At 41.6% G+C, this 25,780-nt stretch overlaps 1 protein-coding gene across 4 annotated transcripts in view; it reads left to right on the top strand.

Moving 5' to 3' along the window:
* The window catches only part of HDX (highly divergent homeobox), a 100,008-nt gene that overhangs the window by 37,421 nt on the left and 36,807 nt on the right, over nucleotides 1-25,780 (top strand). For 3 of the 4 annotated variants that reach the window (XM_043974278.1, XM_043974281.1, XM_043974279.1), the window contains 2 exons: nucleotides 7,519-7,572; nucleotides 24,105-24,251. In XM_043974278.1, coding sequence (XP_043830213.1) covers nucleotides 7,519-7,572; nucleotides 24,105-24,251 — 201 coding nt within the window. The remainder of the gene's footprint in view (nucleotides 1-7,518; nucleotides 7,573-24,104; nucleotides 24,252-25,780) is intronic. The other variant, XM_043974280.1, reaches the window with a different exon arrangement.

Below are 25,780 nucleotides of genomic sequence, written 5' to 3'. Positions count from 1 at the left end.
GCCAGTTCAGTTTCCATAACCTTTGTGCAAATATGGCAGCCATACAGGGTGCCCCCAAAGTCAGCACAGCTTTAAACTTTAATCATTTTGAGCTTAAAACTGTGCTGACTTTGGGGACACTCTGTATATCATATTTATTGAAATATATTCCCGTACCCATTTGCAAGAGGAGATATGTGTCTTTTTTTTCCTTCCCTTTCATTGTTTCAGCTTTGCCCCTGGCTGCTTCCATTAGCTGGCTGCCCACTTCTGAAGGCATGATCAGAACCCACTTGAAGAAGAGGTTATTTGATGAAAATTAAAGGAAGAGACCTCAAAGCGGTCCAGGTGGAGGTTCACGGTTTGGACCAGCCTTCAGAATCTTGGGGCTTGGTGATGGAGAAAGGGGTGGTAGGTTATGCCTACAGTGCCTAGCATAACCCTCCCTCTTCTCCCCCTTTTAATGGGAAACTCCCTGCTAAAAGAGGATTGTTTTCAAATTTGCCAAGATATTTCAGCCTTAAAACAAACCTATTTTAGATCCTTATTTGTTTTTATTCCTCTAAAGAGGAAATCACAGTGTGAATTTGCCAGGCCGTTTAGGTTTAGGACAGCAGCCAGGCATGTTTTGTTTTGTTGTTGTTAGGTCTTTTTTAAAAAAATCTGATTAAATTCCAGCTTTGGGTAAAAGAGAGGAAGCTAGGTAAAACAAATGGGGAATGTCCTTCCAGGGGGGAGCAGCAGCTATGTCAAGATGCGAGATGGGTAAAAGTTATCACTTCACTTCTTATTCACAGCTCTCTATGGTTCTGCGGAATTCAGCAGTTAATGATGTGATCAGTACATTTTTGAAAATGAAAACGGAATATAGCCATATTTGATGCTACCAGAGGATTTGATCAAATAGTATGCATTAAAGGAAGAGCTGCTTTTCAGAATGCTTAGATCCTTGTTTTTTTCACCCCTCAAACCAATGGGAGATAAAGTCCCTTTGAATGGAGCATTGTTGAGTTCCCCTTTAATTTTGCCATTATTTTTAGCAGCTGCTGCTAAAATGAGGTTTGTATATTGTGTATTGTTCTTTTAGAATCCCATTGGAAACAGCATGGAATTCCAATTTACCTGATCTCTATCTCTTGTGGTTTGTAAAAGGTCAGCTGTGAAAATCATGTGCAAAAAAACTGCAAAGCAGCTTAGTTGTCAGTTGCCAGAGCTTTCAGGGATGCTAAACTTTCCCAGGCAGTAGTTTCAGATCACTGAACAGAAGAAAAATTAATGTGCTTTAAAACCGTGAGTTGTTTAGCCAGAGGCTGTGATGTTGAAAGTACTAGTTGTTGTTGGGGTTTTCTTTAAGTCTGATTTCCAAAAGACTGAAGGGGGGGGGTAGAAGAGGGACAACTACAGTTTTTAAATGTCCCAAAGGAACTTTCTCCTCTGTCCACTTGTACTCATGGTTCCCAGTCAGAAGCAGGTCCTTTTCCCTTCCCTGGGATCCTAATCTCTTGCATGATGTCTTCTCTTGGATGGTTAATGAATACTACAAGACCATCCCATGGATTCAGTCAGTCAGTTCCCCATTTATCGAATCCCTACTGCATACTCAGACATACAAGACGTTAACCTTTTCTTTCATTAACCTAAGGGTACTTCTGAAAAACTCAGGAAACCCTGCAGATTGAACCTGAGCAATTGATCTGTTTTAATACCCGGCTCATGCCAAAGCTGTGGCTGACAGAGGTGAAACTTTGATTTATGAATCTCTTATTGCACAAAGTCAGTGAGCAGCTACCTGGGTGGATGTTAGGTGAATCTTGCTGATTGCTTTAGTTCATCAAATTCATTTTAATGAAAAGGAACTTAATCAAATATCCACTTTTATACTTCATAGAATGCAAAGGGTATTTCAGGTAGCATCTTTCCCCTCCCTTCTATAAATGGACCCGAAAATTAAAAATGGGGTAGTCAACCCAGCTGCAGAATTGTCTTTTCAACTGGGTGATCGTCGAGATCAAAGGAGTGTTCTCTGACATGTGCCTGTCAAGGTACCAGGATGAAATTGTAGATATCCAGATTAGGCACTATCCCATTCAAAGTAGCCAATTTGGGGAGGTAATACACATCTTATATAGCCATTCATTCAACAAACATTTATCACACACCTACACCATACTAGGAACTCTGCTAGAAGATGTGTATACAGAGATTTTTAAATTACATAGTCCCTGCCCTCAGGGAATTTATATTTCACTAGAATGGCAAATTATTAGAGTATCTCATCGAAACTGGCATGAGTTGATGACCTATTCCGTTGAATACTCTAAGTCCTTTGGATGCTTTCTTGTCCTTCGAGGGTCAGTTTGGTTTTTGGAAATGGCCAAAAAACCATTTGTAGTCAAATTGGGTGAATAATGCGACCAAGCAAGGTAACACAGTTTAACACCAAGATGCCGCGTGACTATAAAATAGTTACACTGATTTCTGTGTGTGCATGTGGTTTTACCATTCCAGAAGGGGATGGCCCCCAAAATTTCAACTAATAGCACCCTTGTTGGAATAAGTGTATAGCCTCCCTGTGGAGAAGGGAAAAACATAACTTCCAGAGTTTGGGGTGGGGTATGGAATTAAGAGGTAATTTGTTTCAGAGCACTTTGAAAACTTGACCCCTCTGCTTGACTACCATCTTATTTGTACCCCAAATTTATGGAAAGACAGACATGACTTGGGTGTCCCCTAAGGCTCTTCCCATGGTCTTCTTTTCCTCTCCCTTTATACTATCTTACTTGGTGATCTCATTAGGACTTATAGGCTCCAATTTCAACTCTTTGTAGATGTTTCACATCTCTTTATCCAGACTATCTTGACTTCCAGACTTGCATCCCCATCATGAACTGGATGTCTAAAACAGAACTCATTGTCTTTCTCCCCAAACTTTCCTGTAACTATTGAAGGCTTCACCATCCTCCTAGTCAGCCAGATTCATGACCAAAGTGTGAGTCCTTGACTCCTTACTGTCACCCCACATATCCAATCTATTGCTAAGTTCTGTCATTTCTACCTTCGCACTGTCTCTTGTAGATTTTCCCCTTTTTCCATTCAGATAGCCAATACCCTGTCATGGGCCCATGTCACCTTATGCCTGAACTATTGCAGTAGCCTTCTAGTTGGTCTCCCTGCCTCAAGTCTCCCCCCGACTCCAGTGTATCTTCCATTCACCTGCCAAAGTGATCTCCCTAAATTGCAGATCTGACCCCATCATCACCCTACTCCATAAGCGCCAGTGCCTCCCCGTTACCTCTAGGATCTCTTTGGTTTCTTAACCAAACCTGGTTCTTTCTTATCTTCCTAGTCTTCTTACACTTTGCTTCCTTCCATGACGATGATGATGATTATAGCTAACTTTTATATACCACTTACTATGTGCCAGGCATCAAGCAATATTGATCTTCTTGCTCTTCCTTGCACATGACTCAATGCCTTTCACTGGTTGTCCCCCCATGCCTGGAATATTCTACCTTCTTACCCTTGCCTCCTGACTTTCTTGGCCTCCTTTAAGACTCAGTTCATATTCTACTTTCTTTAAGAGTCCTTTTTCATACTTCTTCTACAACCCCCCCCCACACACACACCCTGCTACCACCACCACCACATTCTTTTTCTTCTGCAGTTACCTTCTATTTTCCCTGTATATATCTTGTATATACATAGTGTTTGAATGTTATTTCCCCCACTAGATCCTTGAGGATGAGCTCCTTGAGGACAAGTAATTTTTGCCTTTTTTTGTATCCCCAGCACTCATCACAGTGCTTAACACATAGTAAGTGCATAATAAAATACTTGTTGGCTAACTGAAGTCAAGCTTAATTGCATTTGACAGTTGGTTATGTGGTAACTGTTTGTTACTGCTTTAAAGAGGGGATCTTAATTCTGCCCAAACTTCATCACATGCATTTATTTGCATTTTTTTTGCGGGGCAGTGGGGGTTAAGTGACTTGCCCAGGGTCACACAGCTAGTAAGTGTCAAATGTCTGAGGCTGGATTTAAACTCAGGTACTTCTGAATCCAGGACCGGTGCTTTATCCACTGCACCACCTAGCTGCCCCCTGCATTTTTTTTAAATCGTAGGACATTGTAAGTGACCAGTGCTTAAGGGAGTAGCCCGTTTTCTTGGCTACACGTAATTGATTTTTAACACCGAAACACATTTTATAGCCACAGATGGGCTCTGTCACTGTTTATATAAATTCAATTACTAAGTTTATTATATACGTGCCTTTGATTATTTCAAGTATAATCTTGCAGTAGTTATTGTTTTCTGCAGTTCATTTAGTTTTACGTATTTTAAGTAGCAATTATGTATAGCAAACTCTCAATTAGCCTCACCAAGAGAAGGGAGCAATTGTACAGATAATCCTAAATTGTTGAAAACCCAAATAATTTTTATTTAGCTTGAAAATTCTGGATATGATTTTTTTCCTTTCTACTTTCCATTGCTTTGCACAGTTCCTGGCACATAGTAGATACTTAGTAAATGTTTATTGATTGATTGATTATTACTTTTTCCTTATGTTTTAGTTACCTTGCTTTACTGAGTACATATACAAACTGTATAAGAATTGGACATCACATGGCAGGGTAGGATAGAACGGGGCTTCTTAAATTTTGTCCCCTTATGACCCCTTTTCACTGGAGAAATTTTCACATGACCTGGGTATATAAGTATATCAAATAGGTATACGTAACCTTTTACTGTTGCCAGATTTTTTGTGACCCCCACATTCAGTTACATGACCCTATATGAGGTAGTGACCCACCGTTTAAGAAGCTTTGGGATAAAGTACATGTAGGAAGGTTTTCAAAACTCACCTTCACCTCTTCTGTTAAGTTGATTTATCAAGTTCTGTTGATTCTACACCTGAAGATCTCCCATCCATCTCTTCCTCTATTTCCACTGGCTTGAGTTATTGGAATAGCCTCTTTGTTGTCCTCTTGTTTCAGTGTCCAATTCTTCATGACCCCATTTGGAGTTTTCTTGGCAAAGATACTAGAGTGGTTTACCTATTTCCTTCTCCAGCTCATTTAATAGATGAGGAAACTGAGGCAAACAGGGTGAAGTGACTTGCCCAGGGTCACACAGCTAGTAAGTGTCTGAGACCACATTTGAACTCAGGAAGAGAAGTCTTCCTGAGTTCAGGGCTGGCACTCCATCCGCTAGAGCGCCACCTAGCTTCCCATAGCCTTTTTACATAGATTCTACTTTCTTTCCTCTTCAACCCATCCTTCATATGCCACCAAAATAATCTTGTTTATATGTAGATCTGCTCATATGGCTCTTTCCCCAAATATTCATTGACTCCCGGTTGCCTACTGAATCAAGTTCAGACTTCTTTGCCTGACATTCAAGACATTATACGATAGGTTTTCCACCTCCCTTTCCAGTCTTATCTCAAATTACTCCTCTATATGTATTCTACATTCCAGCTGAACTGACTGAACAACTCTTTCCCACCTCCACTGCACCCCACCACCTCACAGTGCCCTGAGCTCTCCAAGCTCACTCACTTTGCTCATAGTTTTCTCTATGGCTGGAATGTGTCCTCTTCCTCCCCTCTTCTTTTGAGCTCCTAGCCATGCTTTACAATGCAATTCAGGCCACCTCTTCCATGAAGCTTTTATCCATGTTCCCAGTTGGTAATGACCTTGCACCTTACACATCATGTGGTAGGTACTCTGGTCTGTAACTCTCTAATGTACTAAGCATGTAACATTTTGTGTTAGAATGATGTTTTGGGCTCGTGTCATCCTATCCTAATGTACTGTAAACTCCATATAAGTGAGCATGTCTTAACTAAACTGAGTATCTCCCTTAGTGTCAGCCCAGTATTTTGCCATGGCAAGCACTTCACTCTTTGTGGAATAAATGGCTGCTGAGTAGCCTAATGTGATTTGCCTATTATTATCTTAAAGACAAATCACATTCCTAGTAGCACAGGCACAGTAATGGTTTTTTCCCAAAGTTTGAATTATTGTATACAGCCACTCTCTCACATCTCTGAGAGGCAGTTTTCTTGTCGGTAGATATAATGGAACAGCCCTGAGTATCATTTATCAAAAAGAATGGCTTTTCCTGATAGACAGCTCTTTCACCTGCAGAGAAAAGTTTGGTTCTGGCTCTGCCTGGGTAAGAAAAATCCAGTCCAGTTTGGGTTCAGCCTTTGATGGTGTACCCTAGGGACCCTAAGGTGGTTCAAGTGGTAGCTTATCCTGGAGATGAGTTATAGACTTGGGCCTATTCCAGAGTGGAGCCCATTTAGCCTTACCTTTTCTTGATTGTTTCTTTGTTTTGCCTTTCTTTGTATCTCAGTACCTAGCCCTGCACTGCCTAGCTCTGGGTAGGTCCTCAATAAGTTCTAGTTTACTCACTTGCCTACATTCCCCGGGGCCAGCTTTTGAGTGCTATATTCTCCCCCTTCCCCCACTTTCCAGGTGACAATGGTGGGATGCATTGGTAAATTCTATTCAGAGTTGGACTATTATCCTATCTAATGGGATTCTGCAGCTTGCATTCAATATCTTTTCTGTAGGTTGATGGGGGCAGTTGAGAGTGGGTTGAGAAATTCGTCCTCAGCAGCCATAATGGGTCAAATGAATCCTCTTCACCCACCCCCACCCTCCCAACTGTAATTAAAGCTCAGAGTCTCTTTACATTCATGGGAAATGATTGCAATTCATTTGCAGAGATTTGAAGTGGTCTGAGCTCTCTGAAAGCCCTATGTAAGAGTAAGGTGATGGTATTATCTAAAACCTCTTTATCAGCACTGAGCACCCAAATGGGACAGGTCTTTTTAGAGAAGTGTTCTTCTCTGCAGAAATTTGACACTGAAGAGTTATGCCTCAGACTCATATTTCCCTTCCCCCTTCTCTCTATTCATAGGTCTTTTCTGTAGTTGAAACTTTCTTGAAGTTAATGAAACTCTGAAAATAGGGACTGTATCATTCCCTAGAAGAGGAGTTAATGTCTACCAACTATAACCACTTGGATAATAATCTTTTTCTGCCTTTTTTTTTTTGGTAGAAGGGTGGGAGTGGGGACTTTTGGATATTTTTACTGTTTAAGCAAAATTTCATTTCCAAGAATACTTGGAAAAAATACTTGTGTAGAGTTAGTCCAGTGATGATTCTGAAAGGTAAACTGAGGTCATCTCTCTCAATACCATGGAGCACATGTCTATGATTTATGCCATATTTTTTATTTTATTTTTAATAATTTGATTGTGTATAGATTGAAAACAAAACCAGACTGTTTCCTCAGTTGCCCAAATAATTCCACAATGTCCTAAAAACATTTCTAAATTTCTAGTGGGACCCTGTTACCCCTTTTAAGATGAAGAAGGCCCTTTAGATCTGTTGGGGTAAACAAAGGAATCACTTTGGTTGGCATAGGGGATGTGCTCTGGAAATAGACCCATCTCTTTCATGTTGATCTACCTCCCACCCATGTCAATGTCTACCTGACCGAGACTCCATTTGTTGTTTCCACAGATTTCAGGAAACCTTACTGTGCCTTGGATTACAGGGTGTTCTAGAAAAAGAGCAGTAAGTAAATTTTTATATAAAGCAGCAAGCGGGTCATACCTTCCTTATTGTTGTTAGGCATGCCATGTAGAAAACTGTCCTGGTTTTGGAATGCTGGGAATATAGAACCTCATTAAGACTGTTTTATCTCAGAGGCTATATTTTAAAGTAATATTTACACAATGTTTACAAATAGCACCAAGTAAAGGTAACCTTTACAAAAATACTGCAATCAGCATACCTAAGAAAGTCTTGCAACAGGTTGTTACAGCTGGAAAATCATTTTCAAAAAGTATAATTGGTAACTTTTCCTGGGTCTGATTGGTACCAGCTAATTTGGCTTAACAATTGAATCTTGATTGGAACCAAAATTAGACAGAATTTTTAATCTTTGTTAAATAGTTTCTCTTATCACTTTATATTTGAATGTTCAGAGGGGCCTAATAAACCTTCATGTTATGCCCATCTTTTTTTTCTACTTTGCTTTTCAGCAATCAGGTTCTAGAAAGATTTGCAATTATTGCAGAGAATGGGAATGGTTGATTGGGTGACTGGCCTCTCTCCCCACCAGTTCTGTAGACAATAAACCTTGATGCTCTGTTCTCTCCAGCCCTTATTTGGCTCAAATTCTTCCAATTCTAATTACCCTCAACCTCTTCTCTCCACCTTTCTAATCCCAATAACTCCTGTTCACTGAATGATCTCTGTCTTAACTAACATCCCTGTCTCTCTACCTCTCTTTATTCTGACCCTCTCTGCTAACCACTTCATTCCCTCTGTATCCTTCTGTCTGGCATCTTTCCAAGGCCTGGATACTCAGTTCCAGTTTGCACTGAGGATTGAGTCTTGAGGATGAGAGCACCAGACAAACTGCTCACTTGCATGCCGTAGCTCTCCAGTTTTTAATGAAAGCACTGTAAACACCCCCCCCCAACACCCCAACAGATCTCGAAGAACATGTCAAGCTTTATTAAGAAGGTGGTATTATGTGTTGTATTTTTATATACTTTCTGTACATGAGCACCATACCAAAAGGAAGCCTTTGTTCAATAGATTGACTGCTAAATGGCCAGTGACTTGTGAGCACATCTGGCAATGAAGATTTCTTATTTAATCACATTTGTTACACCCATATCATCAAAGCAGCAGGAGAACGTTGGCTGTGGCGTGGAAATAGGCTCATTACAGAAAACTGAGCTTCAGTGTGGCAGCCGTTCCAACTGGCTTCTACCTGCCTGATTTGGGCAAAAGATGGCAGTAGGTTGGGGTGCCCTTATTATATTTACCTGAACTGTTTCTCATTGAGCACTATCAGAGAAAGAGGACCTGCTTTCGCTTCTCCTCCGGACTGGTTGTCTTTCGTATTTGTATCCCTAAACTTTATTTCTTTTTTGTGAGTACTTAATTATTGTTTATCTAATTCACTTGATGGAATATCATTGAAATCAATTGAATAGAGGGAGGAGAGTTGGACAATGCAGGAAGTTCTGAGAGCAAGGTCCATATGGGTACATGGCAGCAGATCCTGGCTTAGAGATCTATTGGCTTGGGAAGGCCCACAGGACCCACCAGCAGAGCTCAGTGTGCGCAGTGGGAGCTCTACTTCAGAAAGTCAGCAGTTGGCTTTATACCATGAAGGCGAGCCTTGCCCAAATGAACTCCTTTTCTCTTAAGCCACCCCTTTTGAAAGCCAGCCAAATGTATTTCTCCTTTGATTGGAATCCTCCTTAATTTCCTTTTGCCCTCCTCTGAATACATCAACTTCTTAGGGCCATTAAAATTGTATTTTGTATTGTTTAAATCTTGAGAGAACCTTTCTATTGAAAGTAAAGCTTGCCTAATTTAAAGGCAAACTTGACAAACTGTTGGCCATGCTTCATCACCACATACCTCTAATTCCACTAATAAGAGGCCTAAGTCATCTTAGGGTGTCTAAGAATCCTAGGAAAGTGGTCATAACCACTGTTGGGATGGAAAACAATTTTCAAACAAAGAAAATATAAGGAGTTCTGTTCAAGGAAAGAGTGGAAACGGGGAGGCATATTAGTGCATCATTAAGCTAACCCTTTGAACCTCTAGTTTACTTTCCTTTAAAAATAATGATAAAAATATTTTTGGGAAATAAGCTGTTAAATACCCTTCAAAGTCTCTTTGAGTGTTTATTCTTCCTTAGTTTCATTTGCACTCAGTGTTATGGGCATTAGTACAATTTGGCAAATACAGAAAGGAACCCATGCTGAGTTGGGACTGTAAATCTCCAGGCTGCAATAATACTGTAAATCTCCTATGAAAATATGAGGATGCGAGAAAGGATTATTTAGGAGCCCTTTGTTCACTCTACTTGATATTAATTTTGGGGTGATTATTAAATTACATGTTAAATTGAAATCTTATTAGTTTAAAAAGCAAAGCCAAAAGTAGAGGCAGTTTGTTGGGGTGGATAGAGCGTTGCAAGAAGACAGGGCTTTGCATCTCCCTTCTACCACTGAGCAACACAGTTCCCCCTTCTGAGCCTCAGTTTCTTCATTTGTCACATGGTGGTAATAGCTATAGTGCCCAGCTCATAGGGGAGTTGTGAGGTTCAAGTGAGATCAGGGATTTAAAACACTTTGCAAACTAAAAAATACCAGAGAAATGTTCATCTTTGTGCTTGTCACCTTGAAATGAGCCTAATTCCTGCTTGGCCAGACCAGGGTAAACCAGTGACTAGGGCAATTTTGGTGGGTATAAGGAGAACAACATTTACCACTACCCAAGTTTCACATTTATTACTCTTGGAATGACCCTCTGCAACAGGTTGACCTATTTTGATGGTGCATACTTGCTTATGAATAATCTGAAATTGGTTTCAAAGTGAGCTGCATGGGCAAAGAAAACAGAAGCTTATATTTATAGGTGCAGCTTGGACATGGTATTTGGCTGCATGTCCATGTTTTTTTTCCTCTACTTTAGGTAAGAAATTTATTAGGTATTGCAGTTTGGTGATTGTTTCTCAAAGCTCATCTTTTTCAATAATATTTCAACAGACTGCCTTGAAAACAGAAGAAAATGGACATTTGAGATATGTGACTTATAAAATCAATGAATTTTCTTTTGATTTATTTTTTTAATATGAAGAATACATGGTTCTCCATTTACAGTTGCAAATAAAAGAGCTGTCAAAGGTCAAAGTACATTCCATTCTAGCCAAGGTAGGCATAAGATTGAGGTGCCAAGGAAAGAACTGAGCAGCACAGAGAGCAAAGAGCTGCCCATGAGATATTTTTCTTTTACAAAAAGAAATGTACTGTAGGTATATTTGAACTTTGCTTCAGGATTATTACTTTTTGTAAAGTACTTTCTTCTTCCTCGTATTAGCTTTTGTAGATAAGAAGAAAAAAGATGGAGTCCATTTTAAGATTTTTTTTTAATTGAGAAAATTCAAAAAAGGGTACCTGGTCTAGTTTACAAGAATTTTGCTTATTTACCCTGGATAATTTTTTAAAATTTATCTTCAATGGACCATTTGGGACTTTGGGGAAGGAAGATAGAAAGGAGACTAGGTATATACATTCCCATCTCAGAAATCAAATTGGCCTGATTTGGTCTAGTCTTTCTTGACATGGGAGTCTAGTTGTTCTGGAACACTGTAATATATTACATTCAATTGCCTTTGACAAGAAAAGCTGTTTTTGAGCTAAAATCAAAAGGAGGTAGCATAGAGGGGATTGCTGGTCAGGAGACATGGGTTCTAGACCCAGCTCTGTCACCTTCTGGGTGACTTCAGGCTATTCACATAACTGGAAAAATGAGAGAGATGGCCTCACTGAATTCCAAGGTCCATTGCAGCTCTGATGTTTCATGATCTCATAACTCTTGGGGCTTTACAAGCTCTTTTTTTCCTTTGTACAATGATTTTTGCCGCAAACAATATTGGAAAGTTGTACAGTTGACTTTGCATCTTCTTCACCCATGTTACTATCTTAGAATAGGTAAAGAGGAAATTCAATTCAAATGAATACCAGTAGAACAAAGGTTCCCTATAACAAAGCGAGTTCCCCTAGACTGGGCCATAGTATGTGGGTCTGTTGATATCTGGCCCTCCTCAGAAGCTCTTTTGAATAACTTCCTTCCTTCAATTCTCTAGAGCCAAACAAGCGGCTTCAAGAGCCCAGAACAGAATTATTGGCCAAATAGAGATATAACCCCAGTACATGCTAACTGTTCTTTATGTGATGACATCAGCAACCAAAGAGCAAATATGGTTAGATGAGATTGATTTTTGAAATGTTTGTGTAAGAGAATGTGAGATGAATAGACTTACTTCATTCAGTGCTTTGAGGAATATGAAGCGAGCACAAACTGTCTCTAAAAGACTTTGTTTTTAAAGTTTTCTGCCTTCTTGGTGTTGATTTTATTATTTTTTCCCGTTTACCAGTAGTTGGAAGATGAATTGAGGACGACATGACCTGGCCATGTTTTTCAACATTTTTATCAGTGCCTTGGATAAGGTCATAGATGGATGACGTATCAAATTTGTGAATGACTTGAAACTAGAAGGAATGGCCAACCTAGGTTAAGTAACAGAATTGAGATCCTAAAATATCTTGACAAGCTAAAATGAATCTAATTAGATGACATTTGATAGAGATTAATGTAAAGTCCTAAACTGTAGAGCTGATTTTTAAAATCCAAGCCAGGATGGAGGAGGGATAGCTAAATGACAGCACCTATGAAAAAATCCTGGAATTTAGTGGACAAGCAGCTCCATACAAGTCGACAGTGTGACATGGCAGCCCCAAAAGAAGCTGCCATGATCTTGGGCTGCACCAAGAGACAGGCCTAGTGGCCAGATGCTAGGGAGGTATGGTAGTTTCCCTTCTTTCTGCTCTGACTTGCTCATTGGTTAGCGTGCTGTGTTGAGTTCTGGGCATCTTGTTTTAGAGAGGAAGGGCCAAGACAGGCTAGAACATGTACAGAGGGAGAATAACCAGCAGCCATAGGATAAGCACTGGAAAGAAGTGGAACTGTTAAGACCTCCTCAATAGGACTTAAGTGGAGACTTGACAGTGGTCCTCAGATATAGGAAGGGCTCTTAGGTGGAAACAAGATCAGACTTGTTCTTCTTGGCTCCAGGGGGCAGAACAGGTGGAAGCTGCTGAGACAGAAAAATTTCAGCTAAATTAGAAGAGAGAATGTGCTAAGAATTAGAGCTGCCCCACTGTGAAGCAAAGTGCTTCAGGAGATGAGTTTCAGATCCCTGAACTTCTTCAAGTGGAGGTTCAGTGACCACTTGTTAGAGATGGAGACATGGTCTCTACCTAGCTACTAGTTGGATTTGACCTTTGACATTATATAGCTCTGCCTGATTAGACATTGGCTCAAAGCCCTCATCTATTGTTAAATTTTGTCCTGTGGCACAGTTGGGTGTGTTACGGAGTCTGTGTGGGACAGAATGAAAGCACCTAGGGTGAGAAGCATTGGGGAGACATGGGTTCTAGACCTAGCTCTGCTACTCATTGGGTCTATAGCCTTGTCACTTGAATTCTCTGTGCCTTGGGCTCCTTGCTTGTAAGATGAGATGCTGGACCCTTGCTTTCTCTAGCCCCTTGCAGCTAGCACTCAGATTTTATCTCAAAGGTGTGTGTGTGGGGGGGGCAGCTAGGTGGCAAAGTGGAAAAAGCACTGGCCCTGGATTCAGGAGGACCTGAGTTTAAATCCAGCCTCACACACTTGACACTTACTAGCTGTGTGACCCTAGGCAAGTCACTTAACCCTCATTGCCCCACAAAAACAAACAAAAACCCAAACAAACAAAAAAGCAAAGAGGGGAAGGCTCGAAGAGAATAGAAAAGGACAGACAGTAAAATTAGCAAAGACAGTGACTGAGAAGCCATCTGTAATTACTGACTCCTGTGCTTGTTTTCTGATGTCTGTTGATAAAGTACTTGAAAATGGTCTGTGTATGTATTTGAGGATATCCTTATTGAAGACGTGAGAAGGAAAGAGGCAGGATTTTGGGAGCAGTTTTCCAATTGTAGATCAGCTCTTCATTAAGATACTGTAGATATAATTTAAACATATTTTAGCAAAGCATTTTACCCAAGTCATTCATGATATTCTGATGGGGGAAATGAAGACATATAGGTTAGGTGATGGTACAGTTGTATGGATTTGATAGGACTGAATATTACAGTTTTATTTTCAGTTTAAAAAAAATCGATGTCCCAACTCCATGATGGGGAGGTGTGGCTGGATAGCAATGCATTTGAAGAAGACATGGAAGCTTCAATGGACTGCAAACTAATATGGTGGCCAAAAGAGCAAATGCAGTGTTAGGTGGCAATTAATGGAGGCACAGTGCCCAGGGAAAGGGAAGTTCCAGTCCTGCTGTGCTTGGCCCTGGACAGACCACATCTGGAAAATCGGGAGCACCGGAAGCTGGAGAGCAACCAGGATGGCAAATGGCTTTGGGACGATGCCGTGGGGATTGATGGAAGGAACTAAGGGATGTTTAGCCTGGAGAGGAAAAAAAAAGATTTAGGGGAGACCTGATTTCTGTCTTCAAGTCAAGTGAAAGTAGGAATTGATTTGTACTGTCTGGCCTCAGAGGGCAGAAGTACGAGTAATGGGGAGCAGATACAAAGACTGAAATTTTGGCTCGATGTCAAGAAAAACTTGGTAGCAATTAGAGCTGGCCGAAAGTGGAATGGGCTGCCTCAGGAGGTAGTGAGTTCACCCTCACTAGAAGCTTTTCAAATGAAGGTTTAATGACCACTTGTCAAGTATGATGTAGAGGGAATCCTTGTTTAGTTATAAGTTGGACTAGCTGGCCTCTGAGGTCCTTTCCAACTCTGAGATGCCATGATTCTGTGATCGATAGCTATACAGATACGAATAGTCCCTGCAATGGGATTCTGCAGCAGATCTTGAATTTTCAAAATGCTGCTTCTGGGAATTGAAGGAGGGAGAGAAGTTCTCAGACCTTGGATTTGTTTACTCCAGTGAGTGACTGGGAGCTAGAAAAGTGAGCATTTCGGATGCAGGTCTTGTGGCTGTACAAATTCTCCTTTTAAGGGAATTATTGTTAAAACTGAGATGGATGGAGCTTGATATAGTGGTTCAAGAGCCAGACTCAGAATCAGGTGAGGCCTAGGCTCACCTCCCTCATATGTGGGCAAGTTGCTTAACGTCTCAGGGTGCCCCCACCCTGACTCCGGTCATTTTCTACCGCTTTTGTACATAGAAATCACCCATCTTTACCCATAAGAAGATAGTTCCACACTAGGAGGTCCCCGCCCCCCATCATGAAATCACAAGCCCTCCCCTTGGCAAAATTATTTCAGGCAGCTTTTACTTTGGGTCTTTAGGTGCCACAAAATCTCTGTTTTTCAAATCATTTAGCCAGATTCTATTTTCATACAACTATGGCCAGAACACACCGAGTGACTCGGTTGTATTTCTTCTGTGTAATCCTATAACACTCAACTTACAGTTACTTAGAAATCCAGGAAATTCAAACCCACTCTTCACAGCCTAATGCCAGCATAAGGTTTAGAGCTCCACATAAAACAACAGCTTGGAAGTCTGAAGATTAGTGTTAGCTATGAGATCCTGACCCTGCCACTTAGAAGCCATGAGACCTTGGGAAAGTCACTTAGCTTCTCTGATCTTCTATTTCCCCACCTGTCAGATGGGGGCAATAATCTTTTCATCATGCCCTTCACCTTTCTAAGGTCAAGCTTAAGGAGCCACTGTTTTCAGAAGCGGTTCTAACCTGGCCATCCCTCCCCACCCCCTGAAAGATCTAATGTTGGCCACTGCCTTGGTGTACCCAGTATTCGGGTGCTGAGGCCTTCCTCCCATTCCTCACCAAGGTCTCTCTGCAGTGCTTTCTGAAAAGAAGAGGCTTGGAATATGCTTGCATGAAATAAGCCCAACTCTTTGGCACAGCCTTGTGATCTTATTTCTCCTATCCATTCTGGAAATGTTATTAAAAATATATTTGTGGATGAGCCATAGTTATTAAAGTTGACATCTTTTCAATAAAGAAAAAGCAAATCAAAGCTGGGGAATGGTAATGAGACATAGGTTACCTTAACACAGCCACTTGCAAAAGTATGAATATTGTTAATACAGAATCGTCTGAATAATTATATCTGGTTTTTTCCCTTTCACCTGCAGGTTGGGGGTGGGGGTGGCAGGGTAATTTCCTGTTAAATAGAGTTTTTATTAAATTAAATTAGTCTTGACTCGCAGCTGCTGCAAATCAAATTTCTAATTTTCATGAGTATATTTGCCCATTCCCAGGTAGGGGCCCTTCTGCCCCCTCATCCCATCAAGTCTAGGCAGTGATTCAAACTGTTGAGCCTTTCCAATTTTAATAACTTACAAAAACAATTTAAAATATTGCTTAGACTTTAGCACAAGAAGATGAAGAAATTTTAAAGAGACAGTCCTGAAAGGAATGGTTTACAACAAAGCTTTAGCTAAAGGAAAAAACATTGAGAAGCAAGTTTGATTGGGAAGGAACTTAGGTTGCAGATGCTCAGTCTTGCAGCAAATTTCTGAGACACCCAAAGCAGACTGACTAGTGGGTTGTTTTTTAGTTATTTAGTTGTTTTCTACTGCAGACCTCTAGAAACAATGCTGCCATACAATCTCGTACCATGCACCCAGTGGACAGTCAATAAATGTTAATTGGCTGGCTGACAAAACATCTTTTCCAGCAAAAGGCTGGCCATCGATTTCTTGCCACATTTAAAGTTATGCAGAAAGTTCTTTTCATTAAGCATTTCTTTATATCACATATTAAGCAGAGCATATTGGCGACCTGATATAACACTGCACAAATAAACAAAAACAAGCTAACCTAACGTGGGAAATCTATCTGTGCTTTTCCTACAGTAACATTAAGATTTAGAGAAGTATTTTAACATAAAGTGGTGCATGGTCTTATTAGTACTGAATTTCCCTTATTTCTCATCCCAAATAGTGTGCCTGGTATCTTTTGGAGATGTTTAGAGGTACAATGCATGCATGCAGAGAATTGCTCTCTTTCAACAACAATATATACGTGTGGTGTTTTTGTTTTTTTTAATTATAGTGTGTCTATATCCTCTATTGGATATTTAATGCTTCTTGTCTTACATTTCATAGATTGTTACGGGGGCGGGGGGAAGGGGGGAGCAGGGTGTAGCGGACCAGGTCCCATATGCAAAAGAGCCTGAAACAATAACAGTTTGCTGGCTCTCTAATTTAGGGGCCCAGAACCCCAACCTTCACATAAGGAAATGCTGCATGGAATCACTGGATCCCCCAACCACCTCCTGAAAAGAACTGCCCATCTAGCAGTGCTAATCATATTCCCTTCCCGTGGCTAGAAAATCAACTGCAACTGTTCATTCCATTGATCCCATTCTGGGGACTGTTTAATCCTCTGGTGGAAATAGCTCAGAGCAATGGCATATTCTCTGTTTGGCAAATATGCAAATCCATACTACCGGGGTGCAAGAGAACCGATGGTTTGGGATTGAGGGAGGTTGAACTAGACAACTTCTAAGGTCTCTCCCAGTTCTGGAATCTCCATATAGCCCTACCTTCACAAAACTTGCTTGAAAATTCCCAGCATGCCCTAGAGTCCATCCCATTTAAAAGTGCAGTTTACTCCACACAGATTAGTGAATCACTTGGTGTGTGGGGGGGGGGGGGGTGGCGGTTTAGATTGTCCTCTGAGATGATCTGAACCTAGTTACAGGCTATGATAGAGGATAGGGTAGCCTGCAACTTGCCACCAGCTCCAGGCTTTCTGTATATCTGACTTGTTCCACCTCTGGCTTCTAGGGAACATTAAGAATTGGGTGATCAAGCTTGTGGGGGGGGGGCACTTACCATTCTTACTTGTGAGATTGCTTCCTTAGGGCTGAGCAACAATTCTTGGAATATGTTTTTCGATTGTTGCCCACTAGGTTTGGAAAAGAAACTTTGATGTTCCTGTCCAAAGAAGATGAGATTACTCTAGGGACTTCCTTAACGAGTCTAGTGTTCTGTGTTCAGTACTTTTATTCCTGGAAATGATAGTATTGGATTTCCCCTCACCACCACCGGCTTCTGTTGTCAGTTAAAGGGATTTTTGCCCCGGCCTCTTTCTACCATCATTCTTTGGGAAAGTCCTCTGCAGCTAGGTAGCAGTCATCGAAAGGGCTTGAGTGACTAGCCAAAACATTGAAATGTTAGCTCGGCAATATCCGTTTCAGCACTGGAGTTTATTGCTGATTAAAAGAAAGAAAGAAAGCAGGATGGAGCCTTCCAGAAGCCTTGCCTGCATGGCTACATTGTGAAGATTTATGATGCTCCTTTAGGAGAATCACCAGAGGACTATATTAGTTCTAATAAGCCAGCCCGGCGAGAGAGGTTTGTACCGACCAGGATATTGGAGGTGCATTATGTTTCATAAGTACAAAGTACTTTGGAAGGAACGAAAACAAGGAAAAGTTATGGCTCGCTTATAAAAATCATTGTAAAAAATGACGGCCCAAGTTTATCTATCTGTGAGTGTCATAGATAATGTAATGAACCCTGCTTCTTCAGCCTCTCTCAGCTAGATGGATTGCCCCCCATCAGATGCTTTAAAATTTAATAGGAAATGGAGAGACCTGGAGGTTTACAGGGACGACTAGATCTCCTGTGTGTAATAACGTAGCTAAGAATTGTTTCTGATATTAATAAGGTCCATTTATTTTGCATCTGTCTAGTTTTATTTTAGTGGCCATACACCCAATTAACTTCATTATATTGTTACACTATTTGTACTATTACTCAGGACCAATAGTTTGAGAAGAATGAATTTTGTGTATATTATTACTATTTTTTACATCTATTGCTCCATTCACTTGTGGATCTAAGCTTAGGTAAGGCCCTGTTAAAATACTTTGATGGTTTTATTTGGCACGTGTGCGCATGTGCATGTGCTAATGCACACATGCCTACCTACTATGTGCAAGGCACTTCAACCATTTGTTAGGAGGGACAAAGCCTTTGAAATGATTTTTCTAATGATGATGATGCATCTGTTTCCCTCTAGCCAAAGACTTGCTTTTAATTGTCTTAAAGGGCATGAAATAGATATTGTGTCAGGTGGCATTTTCCATTTCTGAAAAAGAAAAATGGATTTCACAAAGGAATTCCTGGAATTGGGCAGTAACAGCAAATACGAAGGCAGCCTGGGCTGCCAGTTACAGAACATAGCCATTTGTCCTCTGCTGCAGCCACACCTTCAACTGGCTCAGCTACACCACTGTTTGGCAAGGACAGCTCATCGACCACTTGCGTTTTGTTTCTCTCTCTCTCTCTCTCTCTCTCTCTCTCTCTCTCTCTCTCTCTCTCTCTCTCTCACACACACACACACACACACACACACACACACACACACTCTATCCCCCCACAGAAGTCTTGTTGAATGCAAGTCTAAGGGCCTGCTGCATCCCAGCATCCCAAGCCTGTGGGGTCGGGGGATGCCCTCCAGGAAAGGTTCATCTTTCTTCTGTCAAGGAAAGTGGATGTGTTTTACTCACAAATCTGGGGATTGTGCTTAATCAAAGAGACTGATAAAAGCTGGATTTCTCTATTTGAAGAAGAACCCTAGAGAATATCGGGGGATATTAGCAAATAGATTGTTGTATTCAAGCAGGATTACTATTTTGATTTATTGAGTCTTTTAATCAAGGGTATTATGGACTGTATTCTCTCTCTCTCTCTCCCTCCCTCCATCTCTCTCCACCCCCCCCATCTTTCCCATGACTGATACCATATCAAGCAAAGGTTTTGGTCCATGGGATTATTTTGACCCGTGCATAACTGTCAGAGATAACTTGAGAGCACTCCTTACACTTTGAGGCCTCTTATTTCACCAGACTGCTTAGGGGGGTCTATATATACAGTGTCTATAGATCATGTGTACACATGGTATGACCATAAAACCAGGAAAGTTTTTAGAAAACAGTGACAAACATAGTCAACTGAATGCTGTCATCTGCAGATTGCATATGCATGCCATCTATGCCTCTATACAAATCACTCACCGAAATGTTGAATGGTACCAGGCCAAGTGCAGACCCCTGGGCCATTCTACTATAGACCTCCCTCCATGCTTACTTACATTGGCCAATGTTACTGACCACTCTTTGGGTTTAGTCACTCAACCACCTAAGTAGACTGTGATCTAACCCACATCTCTCCATTTTCCCCCCGCAAGAATTTGTCAAATGATATGCTGCTACCTAAGCATTCCCTTGATCTACCGGGCTAGTGGCTCTGTCAAAAGTGGGTTGCTAATGTTCATTGACTTCTCTTACTTGCTTTTTTCATTTTGTCAAATTGTCCAATTTTTATACTCTCTGCCTCCTCGGCTTCCTTTCTTTCTTTGTTTTATCTTTAAAGCCTTTTTTAAATTGTTCCATAAAAGATTTCATTCTCCCTGATTGCCCAGAGAATAGATTGTCTCAGTCCTTTTGCCTTCTCCTCTAGGAAGGAGAACAAACTGTGTTGTGTACATACATGGCTGTTAGTTGTTGTGGGAATAAACACAGACATAGTACACAATCTGCAGGTTATTGCAAAACACCCCTTGCCCTCCACACTGCCTGGAAGTGAGATCCTTAGTTCTCTGTCGTTATTATTGGTAGCTTCAAATTTGGGGTGGGGTGAGGGGGGGGAGGAGGCTTGAGGGGTCTCAAGCCAGGCCTTATTTATAATGGGCCTCCTGTCTTTTCTGGAGAGATGATGCTAGTTTGTTCAGCTGCCTTTGATTGGCAATTAGCAGCTTCCTGTCAATGGCCCAATTCAAACAAGCTGCCTGCAGCTGTTTGTGACAGGGTATCCAGCAGAATCCAATTACCAGTCAGTTTTTCCTTCTTCCTCCCTCTTCCATCCTCTCTTGATGATCAGATTTCTGAAACCTGTCTTGACACCTCTCCACCACTGCTCCCCATGTCAAGGTTATTTATAAATAAAGATAAGACAGTTCAATTCCAATGTAATTTAATCCAGTGATGCATCTTAGAATTATCTCCCAATTTTCCCCAATTTGCTAAAGGGTTTCATCTGCTCCTAAGCCTAATAGAATAAACTGTTGGGCTCTGGGCTGTCATAGACCATGGAGAGCTAGAGAGGACCTTGGTGGTCATCTAGTCTAGCTTCTATTTTCCAGATCAGGATGCTGAGGCCCCAGGGAGACTTTAGCCAAGTCCAATGATCTTTCTACTCTATCCATGCCCTAGTGGACTTGATTTGGGCTCATGTTCTAAAAGGTTGGGCCCCAGAGTTTTGACTGGTGCCCAGAAGGGCTTCTTTCCTTACCCACTCCTCTCCCCCATCATCCTTTGTGGTTACGTACAGCTTTTGGTTTTCTGTGCTCCAATTGCCATAGTTTCCTTATGTGAATAAATGATAACTTTAAGAGAAACTCTTAAGAAAACAACAAACAAAGGACAGGGAGATTGCCTGTCACTTAGAACATCAGCCCTGATTCAGAGCTCAGTCAACTCTATCTTTATTAAGAAAATAGAAGCAGAAATTCAATTGCTGGACATGCCTCCATGGCCTGTACAGAGGCCAAAAACGTTTCATTGCCTCAGCCTCCCTTGCCTTGCAATTGGGCCAGGTCTGCAGGGGCAAAATGATGTCAAAAGAGTTATCTGGGCACTTGGGCCAAACCCCTTCTTTTTCTCAGATATGCTCTTCAAACAGCTCTTTTCACCAAATTCAGAAGATAATTACTTGTCTTGTCTCCGCTTTAGCCAGCAAAGTTTAGGCTGGCACTCACACGTAGTAGGTGCTTGATCAGTGTTGAATTTGTTGCATTGGACTGTGTGGTTAGACCTTGAACAGTATATGCTTACATGAATCCTTGCGCTTTCAAATCCAATACAAGGAGTGAAAGAGGTCACTGATTTTTTTCTGAGTATTCTCTGAGAAATTCCCCTTCTCCCTTAAACCCCAGCCCCTTTTCCTCTTCCAAAGGGGCATTTGAAGTTTTAATGCTAATTGATTTTTATTACCTTATTTATTTTCTTAGTTAAAATATGCTCTTAGGAGCCTTAAAAATAATTGCTCTTTCCCAATAAGCTTCTACTTAAGAGGCATTGTCAAAATAGGTCGCTTTCAGTGCTGCTAATGTTGAGACCCCAGCACATTTCCAGCAAATCAAATCAGTTTTTATTTAGTTCAATTTAGGGGACTAGGCGGCTTTGGATGCCCTCTAAATGAATTACAAATTAATTGGCTGAGTATGCTCAGCGTTCTGTTTATTATTCCTTTCAGACTGGCAGGAATGCATATTAGCTTGCATCGGGGCATTTGGGACAATGGAAAATTATATGAGTATTTAGTCTGGTCATTTTGCTGGGTTATCTGCATCTACCCAGGACCTTGCTACAATTTCTTTGCATTCTCTTTGCTTTTGAGACATCTCAGCTCCCCATCTATTTTGCAATCAGTCTGGCCCAAGTACCTAATGAGATTTTTATGTTATAAATCACTTCAAGAGTTTCTCCTCTTGATTAGAAAAAAGTTGGATAGGATATTTTGATTCACTTATTGGGAAGATGTAATTTAGTACTAGTACTTGTAATGAATGTTACTAATCATTAGGTTTTTTTCAAGGACAGGAAGAAAACAGATTTAGCAGATAATATTGACTAATATGAACAACTGTAGCAGTACATTTCTTACGAAGAGATTGACTTTCATTGAAGAGACAGAGTGGTCCAGTGAGAGAGTGCTAGCCTTGGAACGTGAGAAACATGGGTTTGAATCCTACTTCTAACACTTTCTGGTTGTGGGACCCTGGGCAAGTCACTTAACCTCTCTAGACCTCACTTTCTTCCTCTGTAAAATGAGGGTAATTTACGTAGTGCTGACCTCACAGGGTAATTAGGAAAATCAATTGAGAGAATGAATTTTTTAAGCACTAGATAAATGATTAATTACTATTTGCTCTAAGTTCATTCTCTGAGTAGCAACTCTGGAATTCACAGAAAATGACAAGATTGACTTTCCATAAGACTTTCAAAAACCTGCTACTGCATGCGGTCTCCCCTCCTCTACCTGGCCTTTGCCTGTTGAGATGTTCTAGCTGTCAGGATCATTTCCCTACACTGTCTGTGTGCAGAAGAAGGGCTTTTCAGATCCTGGATGGGGCCCAAGAACTCATCCCCTTTGAATGGTCAGCAGGCTCTAGGGAAGCCCAGTGGTTGCCACTGCAGTGTGTCTTTTTCCTTGAAGGAGTACCTTCTCCTTCAGAGGTTTTCAGGATGACTGCCCTGCCCCTTGCTGATTGGAGTCATCCTGGGCTATTGCAAAAGCATGATTGGGAATTGGTGGCCTAACTAGTAGGTCACTGGACAAACAATTACAAGTCCTGCCTTGTCCTGAGCGTTAGCACATGTGCCCCCGCCTCCAGCCTGCAGTGTAACGCTGGACAGGTCATTTTACTCCTTTTCCCAGTTCCCTCTCTGTGAAATGGAGGGTGATGATATTAGTCTTGGAAGGGGAAGTGATTCCCCTGAAGTTGCACAAGTAGTAAGTGGAAAAGTCAGGATTTGAACCCAGGTCACAAAATCATCACTATAGAGTTGAAAGGGCCCTGAGAAGCTATCTGCTGCAAACCTCTCATTTGAGGAAACTTAAGGCCCAGGCAGAGTAAATGCCTTACCCTTGTTCACACAGGTTGTATATGGGAGAGTAAGAAGGCAGCACTTGAACCCGGGTCCTTCCTTCCTTTCTTTCTATTGTATCCCCCTGCCTCTGTCTCATTCCTCAATTTGCAAGGGGCCCTCACAGATTGATCTAATTAAAACAATTGCTCAAGCCCTTGGCTATTCCCAAAAGCCACGCTCTAACTAAGAGGCATTTGGATTATGACAAGGAATGGGATGGAAAAGAATTTAGCCACTCTAAGCTGGGTTTATCATTAAGTTCTCTCTGCTGCAGCATTAGAGTTCTCCTGGCAGGGCAGCATTGGCATTCTCTTTCCACGCTTTTCCTATTGTCCTTAATGAGGGCACTGAAAGGAAGCCCATGGAAGGCAGATCGAGATGAGCTTAGTTTACAAGCCCTCCCCTTAGAAAGGTTTTACTGATGCCACCCTAGCCACATGGTGTTAAATGTTGTGGAAAATCTCCAATACAAAAAATGATCTCCATTGTTATTTCTCAGAGTGGTGGGGTGTCCTGAAAAGAACTGTGGCTGGGAAGTCAGAGGCCCCAGGTTTGAGCCAGGTTACATACTACCTGTGTGGCCTATCCCTTAACCCCTGTTGGCGTCAGTTTCGTCAGCTATAAAATGAGGGGGGCTGGAAGAGAGGGCCAGCTAAGGTCCTCTCCAGTTCTGAATCCTGTGAAGCTCAAAGCCCATCACCACATGTGCTCAGGAAGGCTAGCTGATCCCATTAAACATCAAAGAGATGCTCTGACCTGGTCAGCCAGGCACAAATAATCTAGCACATCTCATCCTGGGCAGCCACTTGGTACAATCCTTTCATTCCACGTTTCTAATGAGAACATTCTGTCTTGCAGCTCCAGGACCGCACCCAGTTCAGCGATCGAGATTTAGCCACCCTCAAGAAATACTGGGACAATGGCATGACAAGCTTGGGCTCTGTTTGCAGAGAGAAAATTGAAGCAGTTGCCACAGAATTAAATGTTGACTGTGAAATAGTCCGGGTAAGACTTGGGAGCCTTCTCTGATGGAGGTGGAAGGGGAGTGTGGAAGGGTGCTTTTAAAGTTGCCTGAGGCCACCTGACATAGATGGCACGTGGTAGGTAATGAATAAACATGTTCCAAAGCACTCTCGGGCTTGTTCCCCCATTGGATGGGGAGAAAAGCCTCCACCTGAAGATTATATTGATCAGCCATGGAGACCACATTTGACATTCCATTTGCAAGGCATTTACATAAAATTTCAGTGGTGACAATGATCCCAAAAGACCAAGAGGAAGTTGTTGGAAGAAGCATTTTCTCATAAACCCCCTGGGGAGAGAAACAGAGTCAGGCAGAAAGAGACAGAGACACAGACACACACACACACAGACACACAGACACACACACACACACACACACACACACAGTATAACCATGAGGGGAAAGGTCACAGGGCTATGGGATTTTGAGTTAGCAGGGACCTTGAAGAGCATCTAGTCCAACCTAGTCACTTTGTAGATTAGGGAACTGAGGCTCCAAGACAGGAAGTTGCCGAGCTGAGTCCTCCAAGCCCCCTCTGTCTTGTCTCATGCCTGCAGAAGGCTCAGTTGTTTCTATTCCTTGGCATCCAGATGAGAATTACCAATAAGAGGACAGCTCCAGAGCAGGAGGATTTATGATCAAGCTGTGTGCTCGCATGTCAGTGAAGCAAGATCGTGAGCAATAAGGGCGACCTCTGTCACTGGGGGGTGGGGGGGTGGGGGGTGGGAGAAGCGCCAGAATTTGGAGTGTGTACAACATGAAATAGAACAGACAATGAAATCAAGTCTAGCTGAGCACCTGGTGTCGGTCACCTACTATGTGCAGAGCACTGTGCTAGGCACAGGAATAAAGCAAAATTTAGGCAAGACAGAGTCCCTCTCCCCATGGCCTTTATAGCCTAGTAGAAGGATGAGGTACCCATGGCACATGACTGTCCTACCCTATATAATACCCTAAATGCATTTGGAATTGAAAAGCAAAGTGCTATGTGAGGTCGAGGGGAGAAAGGAAGGCTTGTCTTTGTCTTTGTCTTTTTCTTTTCTTCTTTTAGTAATAAACATTTTTATTTATGGTTTTGAGTTTCAAATTTTATCCCTCCTTCCTTCCCTCTCTCTCCTTCCCCTTTCCCCCTCCCTGAGGTGGTAAGCAGTCAGATGTGGGTTATACGTGTGCAATTATGTAAAACATTACCATATTAGTAATTTTGTACAAGAAAACTTGAATAAAAGAAAAAAAATTAAAGAAAGTGCAAAAGAGTATGAAGGAAGCCTTTTCTATAGATCATGAGATCAGAGATCAGAGCTGGAAGGGACTTTAGATAGACAGATATGAAAGTCCAGGAAGAAGTAAATTGCCCATGGGCAGTTCAGGTAGGAAATGACCAAGTTAGGGTAGGAAATGACCAAGTTAGGGTAGGAATTCCATCGATCCTCCAGGCACAGGAAACAGTAAGGGCAAAGATGCTGAACCAGAGGGTGAAAGGGGAAGCGTGTTGTTAGGAGAACAAACC

The sequence above is a fragment of the Dromiciops gliroides genome, chromosome X, assembly GCF_019393635.1.
Source record: "Dromiciops gliroides isolate mDroGli1 chromosome X, mDroGli1.pri, whole genome shotgun sequence".
Lineage (NCBI taxonomy): Eukaryota > Metazoa > Chordata > Mammalia > Microbiotheria > Microbiotheriidae > Dromiciops > Dromiciops gliroides.
Note: the sequence above shows the minus strand (reverse complement) of the source record. Positions and strands in the feature narration are given on the sequence as shown.